This window comes from Monodelphis domestica, chromosome 1 (genome assembly GCF_027887165.1).
Source record: "Monodelphis domestica isolate mMonDom1 chromosome 1, mMonDom1.pri, whole genome shotgun sequence".
NCBI lineage: Eukaryota > Metazoa > Chordata > Mammalia > Didelphimorphia > Didelphidae > Monodelphis > Monodelphis domestica.
Window position 1 is genome coordinate 671787556 of NC_077227.1, and position 20625 is coordinate 671808180.

A 20625-nucleotide genomic window follows, 5' to 3' on the forward strand; every position below is an offset into this window, starting at 1 on the left:
GTAGGGACATTAATTCATTGCTGGTGGAGTTGTGAACTGATCTAACCATTCTGGAGGGCAATTTGGAACTATGCCCAAAGGGCAACAAAAGAATATCTACCCTTTGATCCAGCCATAGCACTGCTGGGTCTGTACCCCAAAGAGATAATGGACAAAAAGACTTGTACAAAAATATTCATAGCTGCGCTCTTTGTGGTGGCCAAAAACTGGAAAACGAGGGGATGTCCATCAATTGGGGAATGGCTGAGCAAACTGTGGTATATGTTGGTGATGGAATACTATTGTGCTAAAAGGAATAATAAAGTGGAGGAGTTCCATGGAGACTGGAACAACCTCCAGGAAGTGATGCAGAGCGAGAGGAGCAGAACCAGGAGAACATTGTACACAGAGACTAATACACTGTGGTATAATCGAACATAATGGATTTCTCCATTAGTGGCGGTGTAATGTCCCTGAATAATTTGCAGGGATCTAGGAGAAAAAAACACTATCCATAAGCAAAGGATAAACTATGGGAGTAGAAACACCGAGGAAAAGCAACTGTCTGAATACAGCGGTTGAGGGGACATGACAAAGGAGAGACTCTAAATGAACACTCTAATGCAAATATTATCAACATAGCAATGGGTTCAAATCAAGAAAACATGTAATGCCCAGTGGATTTACGCGTTGGCTATGGGGGGTGGGGGGGAGGAAAAGAAAATGATCTATGTCTTTAATGAATAATGCTTGGAAATGATCAAATAAAATATAAAAAAAGAAAAAAAAGTTAATGTATCACTTTTCCAATTATCTCTCTTTGAACATGTGTTAGGGAATGTAATCTGTATACCAAGAAAATGGGTATAAAAATAAAGATCAGACATCGGGATAGTGGAGCAGCTGAGATGCAAAGCAGTCCCATGGCTGTAATGATTAAACTGTCTTCTGTTTGTTATTTATTTTATTTTATTTTATTTTATTTATTTTGACTGATCGTTTGCCACATATTGGGTATCCTGGAGTTCCCAGTGAGGCTGGACTCTGCTTGTGGCACACCCTTGTCAATATGCTACAAGTCCAAGCAGATTCTTATTAATTATCAAACCATTGAAGCCAGACATGGTTGGCAAGTTCCTCTGAGATGACCAGAATCCAAGAAGTTTGGATTTTATCTAGAATTGTAGCCAGGGTATACCCTGCCTTTAAAATATATTTTTCATCCACATTTCCACATGAGACTTACCGGATAAAGAAGTTTCACATAAAACATTCTCTAAGGAGCTGTGCCTGCCTTGGGCTGCTTCCTTTGGTTTATCTGAGTGATCTTTGGAACCATATTCCTCACTCCATTCTTTACTATCCTTGGGCTGTCTCCACAGTCCAGGTGTCATGGGGCCCTTGGTCTGAACATCAGCAGATAAGCAAGACTTGAGGTTTTCTTCCGTCTCAGGAGTTGCTGCATTCACTCCTAAAAGAAACAAAAAATGATGCATTGAAACTTGACCTTTCCCTCCCCCCCCCATCATTCAATTACCTACTATATACTGGGGATTGAGTAGGCACTTGGAGATACAAAGACAAAAATGAGCCCTTCTAAGGAATTTATATTCCATCAAGAAGTAGGGGAGGAGATAGATAACATATACACAGAAAAGTAAATGTAATATAAACAAAGTAGACACAAAATAAACTGCAGGGATTGGGTGGAGAGCACTTTCAACTAAAGAAATCGAGAAAGGTTTCTTTTACCTTCTCTACCACTACTGAGGGCAGCACCATGCTCTCAGACCCTCAGGCTTACAACTAAGAAGGAGATGACCCTTTTTCAAGCGTATTTATAATAGAAGAATTGAGAGAGGAACAGGGGAAATGGAAGGAAAGAAGGAAATGGGGAGAGAGGGAGAGAAGATTCTTCTTCCCCTCTCTTTTTCTGGGAGAGAGGTAGCCAAGTCCTCTGACACAGGGAATATGTCTCCTCAGAGAATAGTTCTGGGAGATGGAGGACAAGAACTGGAGAGATTAGCTTTGGTAAAATCACCCACTGCCTCCCCTTTGGTCCCAGCTATTGTTGAGAGGCAGGATGGATTCTTCTGCCTCTGGTCTCCTTAGGGACACCCACTGTCACTTCCCTTTAGAAACCTGGGATCACGCCACTTCAAGGAGAGATGTCGTTCCTTGGGTTAGGACTTTGGATCCCTGAGATCCTGAGCTAACCTTCCCCTTTGGGGGAGAGATGTGATTCTCCTCAAATCTTCTGTCCCCTTTCCTAGTGACAGAAACCAGCCAGACCTAATTCTAAAGTAGTAAACAATTTATTTGGTTTCACACAGGGAAGGAGAGGTAAGGGTGTCAGGCAAGGAAAGTGGGGAAGTAGGAAGCCTCAACACTTGTCCCCTCTGGCAGACTACCCCCCCAGTTCTCAGGGTTCAAGGCTAAGTGCCTTGAACCCTCTCCCTGCCAGCTGCTGATTGATCCCTATTCCTCAGCTAACTAGTTTTTAATTCAGGAGTCCAGGAACAGGTCAGGGAGAGAGAGAATTCTCAGGGAAAGATCTGGATGGCTCTGGCCAGAGTGAGTCCAAATCCAAAACCCCCTTGAGAATTCAGGTAGCTGTTATTGAAGAGTCTTAGGGAAGGTATTTTTGGGTCCCAGAAGGAATAACAGGACCCAAACGGATGGGCTTTTTCTCAGTTTCCCAGAAAACCACCTTTCTCCTTCACCTCCCAGGCTGGAAGATTGTTGACAATTGGCTTTGGAGTTCTAACCCCTTTAGAACTCCCAGGCTTCTCTCTCTGCCCCTCCACTGCTCTTCAGCTGATCTCTCCTTCAGCCTGGCTTCTCATTGCAACCCCCTGGATCTCTCTTTCTTACATTACATATTCCTGTTCCAAATCCCTTAGGACATCCTTGGATATTACAAAATATCCCATTCAAGCATCACATCTTTCATATTGTATCAATCAACAAACATAAAATGCCTGCTATGTGCCAGACACTGTGCTAGACATGATGGTTCCTGTCCTCAAGGAACTCCATTCTATCAGGAAAGACAATGTGTACCTTCAGAGACAGGGTATTCTTGAAATCTAAATTGCGACCTTGTAAATAAGAGAGATACAAAATGATTTGGAGGGGTAGGTCATAAGGAGCTGGGTGGCCATCAAGAAAGACCTCGTTAAGAGGTGAAACTTGATTGATCCTTGAGGAAAACAAGGAATTCTAAAAAGAAGAGGTGCATCAAGGCATGAACAGCCAGTGCAGACAGAGGAATAAGACAAGAAATGAAGTACCCTATTTAAGAAACAGTGTGAAGATCAGTTTGACTGGCCCATAGGGAGTCTAAAAGGCAGTAAGGCAGTAAGGCTAAAAAGGTAGGTAGAGGCTAGGTTTTGAAAGGTTTTAAATGCCAGAACAGAGGAGTTAATGTTTGTTCTTAGAGGTTATAAGGAGTATGTTGGTAAAAAGAAAATATGATCAGACCTGTACTTTAGGAAGATCACTCTGCCAGCTGCCCAGAGGATGGATTAGAGTCGGTAGAGATTTGAGGCACAGGTCAATTAAGAGGCTATTGTAATAGCCAGAGTTCTGTTTCAGGTATGTTCAGTTTGAGATGCCAACGGAATACCCATTCAAAATGTCCAATAGGTCATTAAGGATGTGGACTTGAAGCTTGGGAAAGAGATTAAAGGTTCAGGTTCATCTTTGCAGAGATGGAAGCGTAGAGAAAAAAAAGAAGAGAGGTACTGATCCAGCAAAGGAGATGGGGAAGAAGCTATCAGACAGAGAGGAGGAGACCTCCAAGAGAGAGCAGGGTCACAGAAACCCAGAAGGGAAAGAGTACCAGGAAGAAAGAATGGTCAAACATGTCAAATACAGAAGATCCTGAAGGATGAGGATTAAGAATAGACAATCAAAATGAATAATATGGGGGGGGGAGGGGCAGCTGGGTGGTTCAGTGGATTGGGAGCCAAACCTAGATATGGGAGGTACTGGGTTCAAATCTGCCCTCAGAGACTTCCTAGCTGTGTGACCCTGGGCAAGTCACTTAACTGCTATTGCCTAGCCCTTACCACTCCTCTGCCTTAGGACCAATATATATTATTGATTCTAATTCAGAAGGCAAGGATTTTAAAAAATTAATATAGAAATGTTTTGCATGATAATACATGTATAGCCCAGATCAAATTGCTTGTCAGCTCAGGGAAAAGAGAGGAAAAGAAGGGAGGGAAACAATTTGGATCATATAGCTTAGGAAAACTTATATGCACATTTGTTACATGTAATTGGTGAAATAAACTAGTTTTATCATATGGAAAAAGAATAGGCAACCAGCTTGAGAATATGAGAGATTAGTTATAACTTTAAAGAGAGCAGTTTTAATTGTGTGAGTAGGTTAGAAATCAGATTGCAAAGGGGTGAAGAGTGGGAGGAAAGGAAATGGAGGTATTAAGTATAAACAGCTTTTTTTTCTAGGAATATGAATGTGTAAGAGAGAAGAAATATAGATTTATAGTTTGAGAAGACAGGAGGGTTTTTGAAGATGAGCAAAACTTGGATGTATTTGTGGATAACAAGGAAGGCACCAATAAAGAGGAAGAGACTGAACAAGAGAGGAAGAGAGGGGTTGATTGGAGGGACAATCTTCTAGAGAAGAGGAGAAATTTTAGATGAAGAGTACAGGCATTGGGGTTTGTCTTGGCAAAAGGAAGAGCTACCTCTTTATCAAAGGCTGTAGTAAAGGAATGAATGAACAATGATGTCATGGGGATTGAGAGGTAGAGAAGAGGAAAAGCTTGCAGAAAATGGATTCTATTTTCAATCAACAAGGATTTATTAAGTGCCTATTCTGTCTCAGGCGTGCTGAACACTGGGGATATAAATACAAAGAACAAAATAATTCTTACCCTCAAGATATTTTACATTTTAATATTTATGTTTTAGTGGGGGAAGATATATATGTACATATATATGCAAACATATATGTACACACAAAAAAAGGAATTTAAAAAGAATAAATACAAAGTTAAATTTGGTATAGAAGGAGGGAATCAGCACCTAGAGGGATCATAAAAGGCTTCATGTGAAATGTAGTTTCTAAGTCACATCTTGAAGGATGAGAGAAATTCTGTGAGATAGAAGTGACAAGACAACACAAGGAGGGATGTCATGCACAAGGGACAGAGAGAAACCTGAAATCACAGAGATCAGAAGAGGGAGTAATGTACAATGAGGCTGGAAATATAAATTGAGGATAGTTTGTAAAGACCTTTAAAAACTAAACAGAGGCATCCTTATTTTTGTTGATCAATCATTTTTCAGTCATGTCTGGCTCTTTGTGGCCCCTTCTGGGGTTTTCTTGGCTAGAATACTGGAGTGATTTGCCATTTCCTTCTTCAGCTCATTTTGTAGATGAGGAAACTCAGGCAAATGGGATTAAGTGACTTGTGCAGGGTTACACAGCTGGAAAGTGTCTGAGGCTGTATTTGAACTTGGGTCTTCCATACCTCAGGTCCAGCATTCATGATTGTGCAAGAAGAGTGGGGGAGAGAGGGGAAGGATAGACTGTCAATTCTAATATTTTCTGAAAAATAGATCTTGTCCAAATAGAACAGATTGCTGCATTGTACACACTGATTTCTGGCTTCTTGATAAATGTTCTTTTATTGTGTATACTGCCCCTGGCGTCTTACACTGCCCATATACTCTTCTTTAGCTCCATTTCTGACTCTCCAAACTTTCTCTCCCATGCCCCAAAGTGGGCAACTTCTCCAAAGCTCCTTTTCAAGATTTCTTTATTATATTGTTTATCCCTCATGAGAATGTAAGCTCCTTAAAGGAAAGGACTGCCTTTACTTTTGCTTGTATCTGTATTCTCAGAGCTTAGCACAGTGCCTGGTTATATATAGTGAGCACTTAATGAATAAATATTGACTTTACTTAATGGATGACAAGTCAAAAATACTTTATCATAAATGCTTCCTTACCACTCCCTTATTAGGAATGAACTAAGAATCCATTCTATAATGACTCAGTCTTTACTATTTATTACTTATATTATTATAGTTATCTTAATAACTAAGTTCAATTAAATACTAATATAACATAGCTTTCATAAGTTATAGAAACTTTGAGTTGCCCAAATTTTGATGTGTCTGTTTTGTCGATAAGGAAAGAAAGGAAAGGGGATGATAGGATAAAAGGAGAGGAAAGGACAAATTAAAATTCTTTACACTCAATTTAGAATTATTTTAAGAAAGGGACAAAAATGTCCAAAGATCCCATTACTGGAAATACCCCAGGAAAATCAAAGAATGCTCCCATAAATATGTACCCTGTAACATTTAAAATTGGTGAGGGATAAACTTTAGTGATTAAAATAGAGGAAGACTTAAATTGTAGTAGATATAAGAGTGGGTGAGTAAATTTGTGACCGCAGGAAATATGTTTTCACTACAGTGTCTTGGTTTTAAAATCAAATATAAGGTGGTCACCAGGGAAATATTCCCAATTATGAATATACCCAAGTCAACTGGGTTTTATAGAGATTTTAATTAATAATACAATGAGGAATTAAGGAAAGAGAGAAAGAGTAAGAAAGGAATAAGTTTGAAGGGCCTTAAGCCAACATGGCCTAGACCTGAGTCTTAAGAGAGAGAGATCAGTCAGTCAGTCTTTTATCACTCACCATAAGGTCTGTCTAAGCAAGGATTCTAGTGACAGAGTCTCCTCAGAGAGAGTTCCAGCCAGAGTCCTCTTCAAAGAGCCTTCCAGCCAGAGACTGTTTCAAAGGGCCTCTCTCAAGAGCCTCCAGAAGGACAGAGTCCCCTCAGAGGAGCTCCAGTGAGACCTCCTTAGAGATTGTCCTCCAAGAGCTTCCCTTCTCCAGAGCCTCTCCTCAAGAACTTCCAAAAGGATTCTTTATCAGAGATCCTCCAAAAGGATTGATTATAAGAGCGTCTGCTATTTCTTATATAGGGGGTTTTCTCCTATGTCACCTCCCCTAAGTTCTTCCATCTACCAATCACAGTAGACGTTTTCCAAAGGACAGCCCATTCTGAATTCACTGCTGGGTCGACTAATCCCTTTAGTAAGTTTGAACCAGAAAAAACTTCTGAATAAGTTTTCACCTCTTTGCTCCTGGCAAGTTTACAAGTTGCCTGACCTTTAATAGGTACTTAGCACCCCATTGTATTAATTCTAAAAATAGGCATGGCTTAAAGAACTTTTTGCCTCACTATGAGTATAGGCTCAAGTACCCTCATTGTTTAGCAAGGAATTTTTCCCCTAAAGCAGTCCTAAGTACCAAGTAGAGGTCCTCCCATTTCTGATCCAACTAGAGTTCTCACATCCAAATGTGGAATGTTCCCAGTAGGGAATTGTTCCAATTGAGAATTCCCCAATGGGGAAATTTTTAACATTCACAAGTCTGAGAAATTTCAAGATTTACAACCCCAAGATCATTATAGCAGTATTTTTTGTTGTTGCAAAGAACTAGAAACAAAGTAGATACCTATTGGTTAAAGAATGGTTAAATAAATTTTGAAACATGAATGTAATAGAATATTACTACTCTGTAAGAAACAATTATATGAAGAATATTGAAGGCAAGGAAAGATTTATGAACTGATACAAAGTGAAGTGAACAGAACCAGGAAAACTTTTTTTTTTTTTGCAAAATCTAGAACAATGTAAATTGAAAAAACAAAACCAAATAAAACTGGAATATGTGTGACTGAAAGGGCTAACCTTGACCAGGAACAGAGATAAGAAAATGCACCTCTCTCTTTCTTTGGAGAGGTAACGAGGAAGAATAGAACATGTACGGTCAGATTTAATTGAGGTGTTTTTGGTTTTGCTGAACTACTTTTTGTCTCTGTTTTGTTCTCTGCTACAGGGGATAGCTTTCTAAGTAAGGGAGAGAGAAGGAATATATTTGGGAAATATGGTAATATAAAAACAGAAGAAATGAATTTTTTAAAAATTAAAGTTTTATGCTCACCAGGACCCATTATTCCTTTCACATTACTGTCTGCTACATGAGCTGGTCTGGATTCTGGGACTGTAAAAAAAAATAGAAAGAAAGCTTTTCACTCATTTGAGCTGCTATGGGTGTGAAGGGAAAAATTTTCCAATTGATATTGAGTAATAGAGACCCTCTCTGAAATTTTCACTCCGAGACCTTGAATTTAAATCTAAGCTACAACAGTCCATATTAGGATTTCTTTCCTTGACACACTTCTCAAATTCATATCAACCTAGCTATAGTTAAGCTCCATATGAATAGCTATAACTACAGCTGTATCACACAAAGGGAAGAGAAGAACTGGCACTGACTGGTTAATTTAGTACCCTTCCTCAAGTGGATTTAAATTATCAAGATTAACTGTCTTTACTGGATTCAACAATTCACATAATTATAAATCTTCCCCTTCGTACTCTATAGGCACAACCTCAAGATGCCCAAATCCCAACCTTAATTGGCCTAGTCAGTTTTCTAGAGAGGAGGTAGCTATACCAAGACAGAGGCTCTATAAATGTGCTAACAAACTCACAGTTTTCACTAATTCCGTCCTATTTCTTTTCCCAATCTGACCATCCTTTCCTTATGCTTTCCATAGCACTAAGTGAAAAGATCACAGACATTTATCCACATTTCAGGTACACAGAATTTTCAAGCTTCCCATAAAATTTAAATGAAGATAAAATGAAAGAGTTACATTTCATGTAATTTTCAAAATAATAAAACAAAGTCCATTTTCTATACAGTTGATGTCAGATTTTCATGTGGGCCTTGGGCATATTGATTTTATCTGGCTAGATTGAATAAATTGTAGGCAAAATCTACATGACACATAGAATTGATTGGTACAATGAAAAGTCAGTCAACTAGGTGAAAAAAATTAGACCAACTGAATGGGTAAATTTTTCATTAGTTCCTTCACTATACCTCAACCATAATCTTCTACCTTGATGCCTCATTGTGGTATGGAAGTGAATCAGAGTCCCTGAAGCTATACTAGTGAAATGTAAGCTTTAGCAGGTCCTACACCAAAATGGAAGAACTTAGAGTCCATGACCAAGGAAGAAGGAATAAACTTATTAGCTGAGGACCAGCATAACCAAATTTAGAGAGGCAGATTACCAAGATGGCCCCAGTAGGAAGTATTTTTCAGCCAATCTACTTTAATCATATGATTGCCCATACCAACAAATAAATAGGCTCTTCAAATACTGATGTATGAAACAAGCAGTTATCTATCACCAACTGCATACATGGCACTGTACTTGATGACTCAGGTATACAAGGGAATAGGAGTCAATGAATAGTTTACACTCCAGTTGGAAAGCATTTTAGCCTTAGTCTTTCAATGATTGTGTCTATACAAAACCAGTATAACAGACAGAAAGGGAGACCATTTGGTCATAGATTATTTTTTAATCTACATGACAACCAAAAAATCTGCTTAACTGATATTGACTAATTAACTCATGTATTTTGCTGATTTAATGCCAATTCACAAGACTTTGTGGACTTCTTAGAAGAGTTTTTTTTTTTCCTCTAGCACTATAGGTGATATCAAGGCCATATTCTAATGCCCATCTCTCTTCAGTATTGTTAGCTTATTGTATTTGAATTCCACAACTTGAGCAATGGAAGCAGCAGGCATAACTCTAGATATATCTGCACAGAATATTTGATTTGGAAGAGATCTCTGGGGTCATCGATGCAAACCACCTCCCTACTCTAGTTTTTTTGAAGATTTCCAGGGAAGGCAGATTCACTATTTCTTAAGGCAACCAACTGTATTTTTATTTAAAATTATTACCTTTTGTCTTAGAATCAATACTTTGTATTGGTTCCAAGGCAAAAGAGAGGTAAAGGCTAGGCAACTGGGACTCAGTGACTTGTCCAGATTCAAACAGCTAGGAGGTATCTAAGGTCAAATTTGAACCCAGGACCTCCTGTCTCCAGACCTGCCTCTCTGTCCACTAAGTCACCTAGCTACTCTGACCAACTGTACTTTTAATTATTAGTTAAAGCATCAATTGTTAGTTTTTCTTTTTATGAAGCCTATATTTGTCTATACAACTTCTACTCATGTCTCCTTGTTTTGCCAACTGAGGCCAAGCAGAATACATCTTATATCACTTCCAGGTGAGAACTCATCATATATTGGAGGATGGGATCATGTCCCACCTCTCATCCAGTTCCTTCAATGAATCCTCAAATGGCATGTCAGTTTGAGACTTTTCACTTTTCTGGTTAACTTCCTCTAATCACTCCCTTGTTTATCAGTGTTCTTCCTAAAAAAATGGTGCACAGAATTGAGCACAACACTCCAGATTTAGTTTGATTAGACCAAAATTGAGCAGGTCTCTCAGTTTCCTCATCCTGGAAATTCTTCTCTTGTGTATATATATATATATATATATATATATATATATATATACATATATATATATGTATATATATATATATACATATATATATATGTATATATATATATATACATATTATATATATTATATATATAATATATATATATCTCTCTCCATTCTTCTCTTAAAGCTGCAGAGATCACATCCATGTTCTTGGTTGTCATATCACACAGCTGATTCATATTGAACTGTCAGTCCTCTAAACCCCCAGAATCTTTTTCAGACAAATTTGTCTCGTTGCACTTCCCTACTTGTGAAAATGTGTGGGTTTGTAAAAGTTGTGTGGTTTTTTTTTAGTTCTGAGCCCATATAAGATTTTAGCCTGTACTTTCAGTTAAATGTCACTTTCTCATATTTGTAAAGTTATCTTCTTGTTCATTTAGAAATATTCAGGTCACATTTTTTTCCCAAAAGGCAAAGCTTAAATTAGGGAAGATGCCATAGGCTCTTAGATCCCCAGCACTTTCCTCAGTTTCAATGACATGAGGGGGAAATTTCCACAAACATACTCTCTGCCAATAGAGCAATGGAGATGGAGAGAAGGCAGCCATTTCTCACAGTCACCAAAAACCTATGTGTAAAACCCCAAATCACTCAGAGAATTTAGCCTGATTGCAAACTGTACCTTTCTCATAGGCCTGAGTTGGCAAAATATTTGTAAAATCTTCACTTGTCAAAACAGGTTCAGGAATATTGATTGAGCGGAAAGGACTACCTTGGGTAGGTGCAGATCCAGCTGGAGACGCATGCTCTTCCTTTTGTGTTTTTCTAGGGAAAGAAAACAATGATAAAACCAGTACCAATTTTAAATGCTTTGGAGGCTAGAAATTTAGATTATTAGCCCTCTGCCCCCATAAAGTAAGTGTTATTACAGAAAAATACTTCCATTTTCCAAAGATCTGCTCTTATTTACAACACTAGTTACCCTTTCAGTTACTCATCTGTGTCCTCTTTTCCCTGTAGCTCAATTGCAAGATGAAAAAGCAGACAGTGGGATATATAGAGCAGATGGTAAAACTGATACCTACAGAGGACAGCCAGGTGGCTTAGTAGATAGAAAGCCAGGCCTGAAGATGGGAAGTCCTGGGTTCAAATTTGACCTCTGTTACTTCCTAGCTCTGTGACCTTGACTAAATTAATTAACCCCCATTTGTCCATCCCTTACCATACTTTTGCCTTGGAACCAATAAACAATATTGATTTTAAAACAGAAGGTAAGGATTTCAATTTTAAAAAATGTATTGATAACCTACAGCTTCTCCTCCAGATTCATAAAAGTATATGATTCACACTTCCCTGGAAACCATCTCCATAGATTATTCCACAAGGGCTGGCAGTAAGTAGGTCAGTCTGTGCACATACTATGAGGAAGGGACTGAATGCTCAGGCCTTCCTTACATATATCCCCCATTCTTCCTCTAGAAGTTAAAGTATTCAAAATATTTAACAAAGCCTTGTTCTTTGGGGAATGAAAAAAAAATCAACTTATATTTGTAGCTTTCAGAAAAGAGGAAGTTTCCTGGGGCAATACAGGAACAAAAACAAACAATTTTGAAGTAACTATTCTACCAAAAGATCTAATAATACCAATAATGCCAAGGGTTTGCTCTGCACCTGTTGGGAGAAAAGCCATTATTTTAAAAAGTTATTTGAAAGAAATATTGACTTATAAACTTTTAAAAATTATTATTTTACTGATTTGAATCTGATGAGGTACAAGATCTTCCTTGAATATTCCTCTTCTGTAAACACTTACTACCTGTGTGACCATAGGCAAGTCATGAATTCAATTGGTCTCAATTTCCTCAACTATAAAATGATAATAATAATAATAGCAGTTATCTCACAGGTTGGTTATGAGGATCAAATGAAATATTTATAAAGCAAAAATTGGCACATAGGAGGTGTTTAATAATGCTTACTTTCCTTCCTTCCTTCCTTCCTTCCTTCCTTCCTTCCTTCCTTCCTTCCTTCCTTCCTTCCTTCCTTCCTTCCTTCCTTCCTTCCTTCTTTCCTTCCTTCCTTCCTTCCTTCCTTCCTTCCTTCCTTCCTTCCTTCCTTCCTTCCTTCCTTCCTTCCTTCCTTCCTTCCTTCCTTCCTTCCTTCCTTCCTTCCTTCCTTCCTTCCTTCCTTCCTTCCTTCCTTTGTATTCATTTTCCATTACCTGCCCTTGCCTCCCTCTTTTGTATACTTCCTTTCAAAATCTTCTGTGGTCAGTGAGTTCCCTGTGTATCCACATTGTTTTCTTTAGAAAACTCCCCTTTTTCTTCCTCATCAGAATTATTTGTATATTCTGAATTTCATTCTTATGAGCTTTCCCATCCCTCATGATATGACTTCCCAGTTAGTATTTAGTCTATGGGACTCTGCCTATCCTTTCCTGTAACTTCAGAAATCTATTCTCCCCAAATCTGGTGTACACATAAGACTATGCCTCTCTTCTGCCACAAATTGCAAGACAGAGGGGTAAATAGAGGGGAGAACATTTCTCTCAAGGTTCCCATCATTTGCTCTTCATTAGGAAGAACTATTTACAATATAAGTGCCCCTTTGTAGTTTCTTATTTTTTGAAGAATAAAATTATCATTAAGGTAAATTAAGAAAGCATTATCTATTTTGCTTTGATAGAGTGACAACAGATGTTTTGTGAACCAAAGTCCTCCATCACTCTTTTATTATGCCTCCAACTATGACACATTCCAAAGCCTCTCTGGAGTTTACTTCTCTGATCTCAAAAATTAAGGTATTTATTCTCAGATCAGAAAATGTATCTTAGACATGGAAAACACTTTAAACACTTTGTTAGATTAGATTAAAATATCCAGTGCTTTGAAGGTTGGACCATTCCCTGCAAGTTGCTTACTTGGTTTTCACTTTGCGAGACTCTCTTCTCTTTTCTTGCTGAAGTTGTTCAATTTTCTGTTGCATTTCTTCCTGTTTGGTGGTAATGGCTTGGATCATTGACATGGCATTGCTAAGCTCCTCCTAAAAGAAGAGAGCAAACATAAATTTTAAATGGTACATTGAGTAAAAGTTCATACTAGCCCCAGGAAAGAGAGTTCTATTTCTATTATGGCCATGATTCATGTCAAAAATCTAAAGGTAATGAAACTCTTATACAGATGACTATGGGGAAAGGTAAAGTTCCTACTTGAATTACTAAGACGAAAAAATACAAACCAAAAGGGAAAATTGAAAGGCATACCTACCTTGAAATAATTTAATGAATTCTTCATCTCTGATACTCTTTCCTCCATTGTGCACCGACAGCTCTTAACTTTCTCTTCCAAAGCATATTCTCCATGCTGAATTCTTGAAAGTTCCTGCATTGCTTCAGTGAAACCAGTTTTGAGTTCAGAGGCTAATGCCTGCAACTAAATCATTAAGAACGTATATATAAATGAGGCTCCTGAATTTTCCTTCTTTAATGAGGCAAACAAGCAAGTCTGGGATACCTGGTCATCTAAAAATCATTAAAACAGTAAACTAAAGGATTGTGGGTAGAGAGAAAGAAGAATGATTTCAAAAAAAGAGTGCCCTCTGACAGTACAATCATTTTCTACTTCCTTTATATTTTTACCATATGCAAGTTGAACGCATGAACACCCTAGTTATAATTCTTTCTGACCAAGTTCTATCAAAAATCCCAAAAGGCTCAAAAGATTTAGAGACTATTAGAAATGGTCCATGTCCCTGGAGGAGGGGGATACCCCTCAATTCTTGAATTAAGTGTAGCATCCCAGAACTATGTATCTTGGCATTGGTTTCTCTCTAGATCATGTTAATGTCACAAGTGTAGGTATTTGAAATATCACAGCAAGGGACAGACTCTTTTTTCAAAGCAAGTAGAAAAGATGGTCAGACCTACCTTCTTTGCTATGTTTTGAGCATATATCCCTTCATTTTAAAACTTAAGACTATTGAAAAGCAAAAGTAATCTAAAAACTTAGTATATGGCAATTAATATCCATTTAAGAAGAAAATCCTTGATTATCTGAACTGATAAATGAATTATCTGGGTAATTTGTTAAAAGGAGAAAAAGAATAATATATTGTATAATCACATAGTTATCCTTTTAGTCCTGCTGGTGCATTAATGGTACTGTAAATTTTTTAAATTATAATAATTTTACAGTCCCTAATGTAAATTTCTAGTGTACCTCATAGTTTTTTAAAAATGAAAAGCCCATGGGGGCAGCTGGTAGCTTGGTGGATTGAGAGCCAGGCCTAGAGATGGGAGGTCCTAGGTTCAAATCTGGCCTCAGACACTTTTGTTCCTTATTAACAAAAGTTTGGATGGCCAGAGGCAATAATCTTTTTTCATTAGATGCTTCTCCATAGTGTGCATGTTAAAACTCATAATAATAGAACAGAAAGGAATTTACTAAGATGAACTGTACTTCTAAACCCTAAAGTCTTTTAATTGTTAAATATGTATTTTTTAAAAATTCACAGAAAAGTAATACTGACATTGGAAGAAGAATGTTTGGTACATTTTTATGTGAAATGCACAAAGAATAGATTTGAAAATATGTTCCTGGTTGGCATGCAGGATGGAAATAAAGCTATTTTTCTATTCTTTATAAAGAATTGTATTATATTATATATGTATATATAATATAATTATATTTGTATATGTTGAAATGTTGATATTTAGTAAGTTCATAATAATTTTTAATGAAAAGTTGGAAAGTGAAATAGCTAGCTGTTTCTTTCTTTCTTTTTTTTTTTATAAAACCCTTCCCTTTTGTCTTGGAGCCAAGGCAGAAGACTGGCAAGGGCTAGGCAATGGGGGGTCAAGTGACTTGCCCAGGGTCACACAGCTGAGAAGTGTCTGAGGCCAGATTTGAACCTAGGACCTCCCATCTCTAGGCCTGACTCTCAATCCACTGAGCTACCCAGCTGCCCCCTAGCTAGCTATTTCTGAAGGTTTTTCTTTTTTTTTTTAAACAAGGAAAAAGTGCTGTGACTGTCAACTGATGTTATTTCTCATGTAGAGTCCACAATGTGGAGCTAGAGGAACTGAGTTCTAATCTCTTCTCTGGATATGTTTCCTTATAAAATGATGGGTTTGGACTAGAGGACCTCTGAAACCCCTTCCAACTTTAATTCCATAATCCAATGGATAAAAGAAGCAGGGTGGAAGGAGACTCCAAACCGAATTATTGGATAGGAATAGCCAATTTCCAGCTAGATGACTAGGAATAATTGGAATCACACATTTTAAATTTACTTGGGTTTTTACAAAGCAAAGGACATGAAAATACCTTTGGAAGCAAAGTGCTACGGGAGTAAAAGGCGATGATCACCTTCTACAAACGGAGCATGTAGCATTCTGTGGCTATAGTCATTTGTCTCCATGTCTGAATTGTAAGTTTGGTAAACAATTCTGAATAAAATTGGATGTTTTTAAGTTCATTTTTATTCATTTCATATGTGTGAAAGAAATTCACTGCTGGGATAGAAAAGTATTTTTAGCAGAAATCCTCAGAATTACATGTCCAAAACCTACTTTCTAAATTTTTTTTCATAAATATTCTACATGTTTCCTTTATTGTAAGGGAAGAAGAACCAGCATTCATTTAGCTTTAGCAGATCACTGTATGTCTAAACACTTTAGAAATCTGAACAATCCTAACAAATGAAATGAATGGTCCCAACTTACAACAGCATTTCCTGCTATAAGATGACTTCATAGTGAAATGGAAAGAATACTGAGCTTAGCACCTGAAGATCTAAGGAACTAACTAGTGTTCTAATCCTAGCTCTCTGCTTTCTCACTGTAAGACTTTAAACTTAGTCTCTCTAAAGCTCAGTTTTCTCATCTCTAAAACAGGGGATAATAATACATGCATTGATACCTTCCAATATTGTTGAAAGGATCAAATGAGATAAAATACATGAAATATGTTGTAGTCCTTAAAGTAATATGTATATGCCAACTATTATTTTCTCCCAAAGTAATGTTGCCCAGCAAATACTCTAGGACTTTGTGGTTCTCTGGGATTCTTGGGAGGATTCTTAGAACTTGAAAACAATGCTGGGGCAGAATAAGGAATTGAAACCAAAGAAGTTATTTAGAGGGGAGAAAGGAAGACCTGTCATATGTGTGAGGCATGATGGACAAGGAAAATAATGGGAACCAGGAAACAACAAGGATATAATCAACTGGGTTTTAGTTTAATAGTTTATCCATCTCAGGGGTAGATTTCTGCATGGCAAATTGGCCATGCAAGTCAATCTTATGAGGTCATTTAAGATAGACCAAAGCATCAAATCAAAACCAGAATCAACTCAAAATTAAAAAAAAAAACTGTTTCTGATACAGCATTTTTATTATATAGACTTAATCATTGTTAAGGCAAAAAGCAAAACAAAACAAGATACTTACTGTAAGGCATTAAAGGCAAAATAAATATATGTCTATATCTAAGGGAGAAATCCCTGAAATTTACTCGAGCTCAAATGGATCCTTGGCCCAAAAAATATTATAGAACCACTGTCTGACAGAAATAGATTTCACTGCCAAAAATGTTCTCAGATGGCCTTATTCTTCCTCCACACCTCCACCCCCAACCCCAAGCCAAAGAACAACTTTGAAGCCTTCCTATCTGAAAGAAAGGATTTTTTTCCTCATTGATAAAATACTAGATCTCCAACTGAATAACTAACTAGTATTTCATGGAGCCACTAGCTAGTTTAGTGGATAGAGTGCCAGGCCAAGGAAATAGAAGGTCCTGGGTTCAAAGGTGACCTCAGATACTTCCTAGCTGTGTGACTCTGGGCAAGTCACTTAACCCACACCGTCTAGCCCTTTCTGCTCCTTTCGCCTTAGAACCAATATTTAGTATCATTTCTAAGACAGAGGTAAGAATTTTTAAAAACAAAAAATGAATAAATAGTATTTCATGTTAATTGCACTAGTATGGGAACACTAGATTCTAAATTGGTTACTAACAATGGAGTCCTTTATCTTTTGTCTTATTTCTTTCCAAAATGTCTTATATACCAGTAAATATCTCAAGTACCTGGTAAACATGCCCATTAGGTACTAGTTACCCTGGTGGCAATACTTCTCAATAATATGCTTTACAAACAAACGCCAGGTATTAGGGTGAAAAATTCATCTTCTTTATGATTAAATCCCTGAGACAATCTCTCTAGAGTCCTCATTCTCTCAAGATTTTTAGCACCTCATCACTTATTATTATCAATAATAACAATAACAGTAATCAGATTTATATAGCGCTTTTAGATTTGTAAAGCGCTTCCCATATGTTATTTCATTTTTTCAGTCTCTCCCCTCTATTCTTATAAATCCTGTCATTTTGGTCTTAACATCTCTTTCCTGCTTCCTCTAGACCTCTCTAAATGGCCAGCCCACGGCCCACCCCACATATTAGAAATGGGTGTCTACCTTGTTCTCCAGCGAGTTGAACACGTCTCTCATCTCGTTGATTTTTTCATGAAGCTGTTCTAGAGAGGTAATGATCCCTCCGTCCTGCCGCTGGAGCCGGGCTCCCACTGGAGGCAAGTTCGGGGAAGACATGTACTTCGAAGCCTAGGGCACCACAGAGGGCATCTTAGGCTCAAAAAAAAAATGGGGAGGTGTGTCTAGATTCTAGTTATTGTTTTTAATCTTCTCCTGTTTCTCTATTTGCTTTACTCAGTCAGCTCCTCAACACTTAAAATGATGGATTTAGGTCAGTGGTTTCCAAACTTTTTTTGCACCAAGGATCCCTCATGCCCTGATTAAATTTCATTGGTTTTCAATTAGTTTTTAGTACCTATATGCCTTTTTCTTCTATCAAAAGGCCTTCCCTCATTGTCAGGATGAGACACACTCAGGTAACAGGACAATGTCCTAGGGTATGTTGCAAAGTCACATGTAAATAGGATTGGATGACCATCACAAAGAAGGCAAATTTCCATGAAGCCAGAATGCTGGGCAATATTTCTTGAAGCAAGCCGTTTACTTTCCCAGGTATATTGTACCTTACCTCATGGGAAACCAGACAAATGGCCAAGAAAGCATCTTGACCTGGAAGATGACCCTCATCCCAACCCAACCCCTCATCCTAGGTCATTGATTTAGATTCTTCCCAACTCAAGAACGCTACAAAAGGCAGAACTTAAGGCAAAGAAAGATCATCTTCTCCTTGCCAGAATCTGACTACTTACTACCCAGGGATTCCATGGATTGGTTTTAAGAGGCATGTGAGTCTGAGTCTGTGTCTGTGTCTTTGTCTGTGTCTGAGTTTGAGTCTGTTGTTGTTGTTGGGGAAAAAGATTAAAATAGCCAAGGATGATTCTTTTTTTTCTATACCCCATTCCTTGTCCCCCAAAGGAACCATTCTGTTTCTCAGGATTGTATTTTAGTCCAGGGTTTTTTGACCTGAAGTCCATAGTCCTTCAAAATGTCTTCTTGATAGATTTCAAAGGGTTGTAAACTTGGATGGGAAACAAGTAATATCTTTCTTTTCATTGACATTTAATTGAAATGCCCCATTTCCTTCAGTTGTTTAAGTCATAGGTTTTTACCAAATGGGGTCCATGAAACAAAAAAAAAGGTTAAGAACCGCTGCTATAACTGGTTTTAGGTTTAGGGGCTTGTACCAAGAAATTACTTAATTATTTTCCTAATAAATAAAGAAAAATATTAAATTCATATTCAAAAGAATACCAAATCTTAAAAGCAAAAAGATAGTGAATCTGAGACCCAGTGACCTACAGGGTGATATGGGTCCTGACTTGGTGAAATAAAATCAGGATCCATATCACCCTGGAGGTCACTGGGTCTCATCAAATTAGATAGGTGGCTTCTAGAAAAGTAGGCTATATAATGGGAATTTTGATAGTGGCTCCAAGGTAAGTGGTTCAGTAATCCCTGTGCTACTTGATTGAATTTTACAGGCTCTGCTCTGTAGATTATAATATTCCCAGAAAATTCTAAGGTCTTAAGTATATGTCAGGGCTCCTAGCTTGAAAGAGATATACAAAATATGATGACCATCTTAAATAAATTTGCAAAATGAATCAGACCCAGAGGCTGGAAGCCCTGGGTTAAAATCTGGCCTCAGACCCTTCCTAGCTTTGTGACCATGAGCAAGTCACTTAACTCCCCAAGTGCCTAGCCCTTGCCACTCCTCTGCCTGGGCAACTATACTTAGTATTGATTCTAAGACAAAAGGTAAGGATTTTTAAAAAACTAGACAGATGTCTAATTTTCTCTCAGAGCTGCTTGACCCAACCTGGCTATTGCCACATTCCTTAGAGTGAGTGAGGTTGTCCTTATCCAAATATGTCTGTCTTTGGATTCAAGATCTATGTATGTTGTGATATATTTGCACATTTTCCCAAGATAATTCTTTAAATATGGGCATATGCCAACAGCATTCCTTAGCTCTCTGATCTTTACTCTCTTTGAAATCGTCATCAATTCCACCAACGTGAACTATCAACTCAATGACAACAACAGCCTTATTTCCAGCCCTTACCTCTCCCCCACATCTCAGTCCCTCATTTTTAACTGCTGGCCTAATATCTCTAGCTGAATTCTGCATTCAGACTCAGTCTGGCTCTCCAGACCACCACAGAAATATTGGGTTCGGTAGAGGTACCACATCTTCAGGCATGGATTAGATTCAAACTCCAACTCTGAAGTTCTGAGAGTATCCATGTATTCATTTGCTCCAACGAGAGCCTAGTTTTAATGAAATGGAATTGCTCATCAGGCAAATACCTTGCTCAAAAATCCAAAAAGTGCCATAGAATCATACCAAGCTACAAAGAGACAAAACTGAACTCTGTTGAGTGTGCTTGAAGGGATAAACCATGATCAATCCTACCAAGGTTAGAATTTACAAGGGACATTTGCTATCCAGGAGCTGACAATGACTTAAAAGTATTGGCTGTAGTGGATAGAACACCTGGCCTGGGTCAGGAAGACCTGAGTTCAAATCTGATCACAGACACTTACTGACTGTGTGATGCTGAGTATGTCACTGAACCCATGTTGCCTCAGTTTCCTCATTTAGCAAATGTAAAATGAACTGTAGAAGGAAATGTCAAACTTCTCTAGTATCATTGCCAAGAAAACCCCAGATGGGGTCACAAAGAGTCAGACATGGCTACACAACAAATAAAACTTGAAAGTAAATGTGTGGATATATATTACCCTCTCCCTTCCCCACTTGTCCCACA

General features: G+C 37.9%; 1 protein-coding gene across 4 annotated transcripts in view; it reads right to left on the minus strand.

Annotated features, from left to right (window-relative positions):
* The window catches only part of ARHGEF33 (Rho guanine nucleotide exchange factor 33), a 102944-nt gene that overhangs the window by 50080 nt on the left and 32239 nt on the right, over positions 1–20625 (minus strand). For 2 of the 4 annotated variants that reach the window (XM_016424714.2, XM_056793387.1), the window contains 5 exons: positions 13632–13796; positions 13286–13407; positions 11048–11190; positions 7982–8041; positions 1226–1450 (listed from right to left, as the gene is read on the minus strand). In XM_016424714.2, coding sequence (XP_016280200.1) covers positions 1226–1450; positions 7982–8041; positions 11048–11190; positions 13286–13407; positions 13632–13796 — 715 coding nt within the window. Of the gene's footprint in view, positions 1–1225; positions 1451–7981; positions 8042–11047; positions 11191–13285; positions 13408–13631; positions 13797–17839; positions 17984–20625 lie in introns of all 4 variants that reach the window. The other 2 variants (XM_016424709.2, XM_056793428.1) reach the window with 2 other exon arrangements.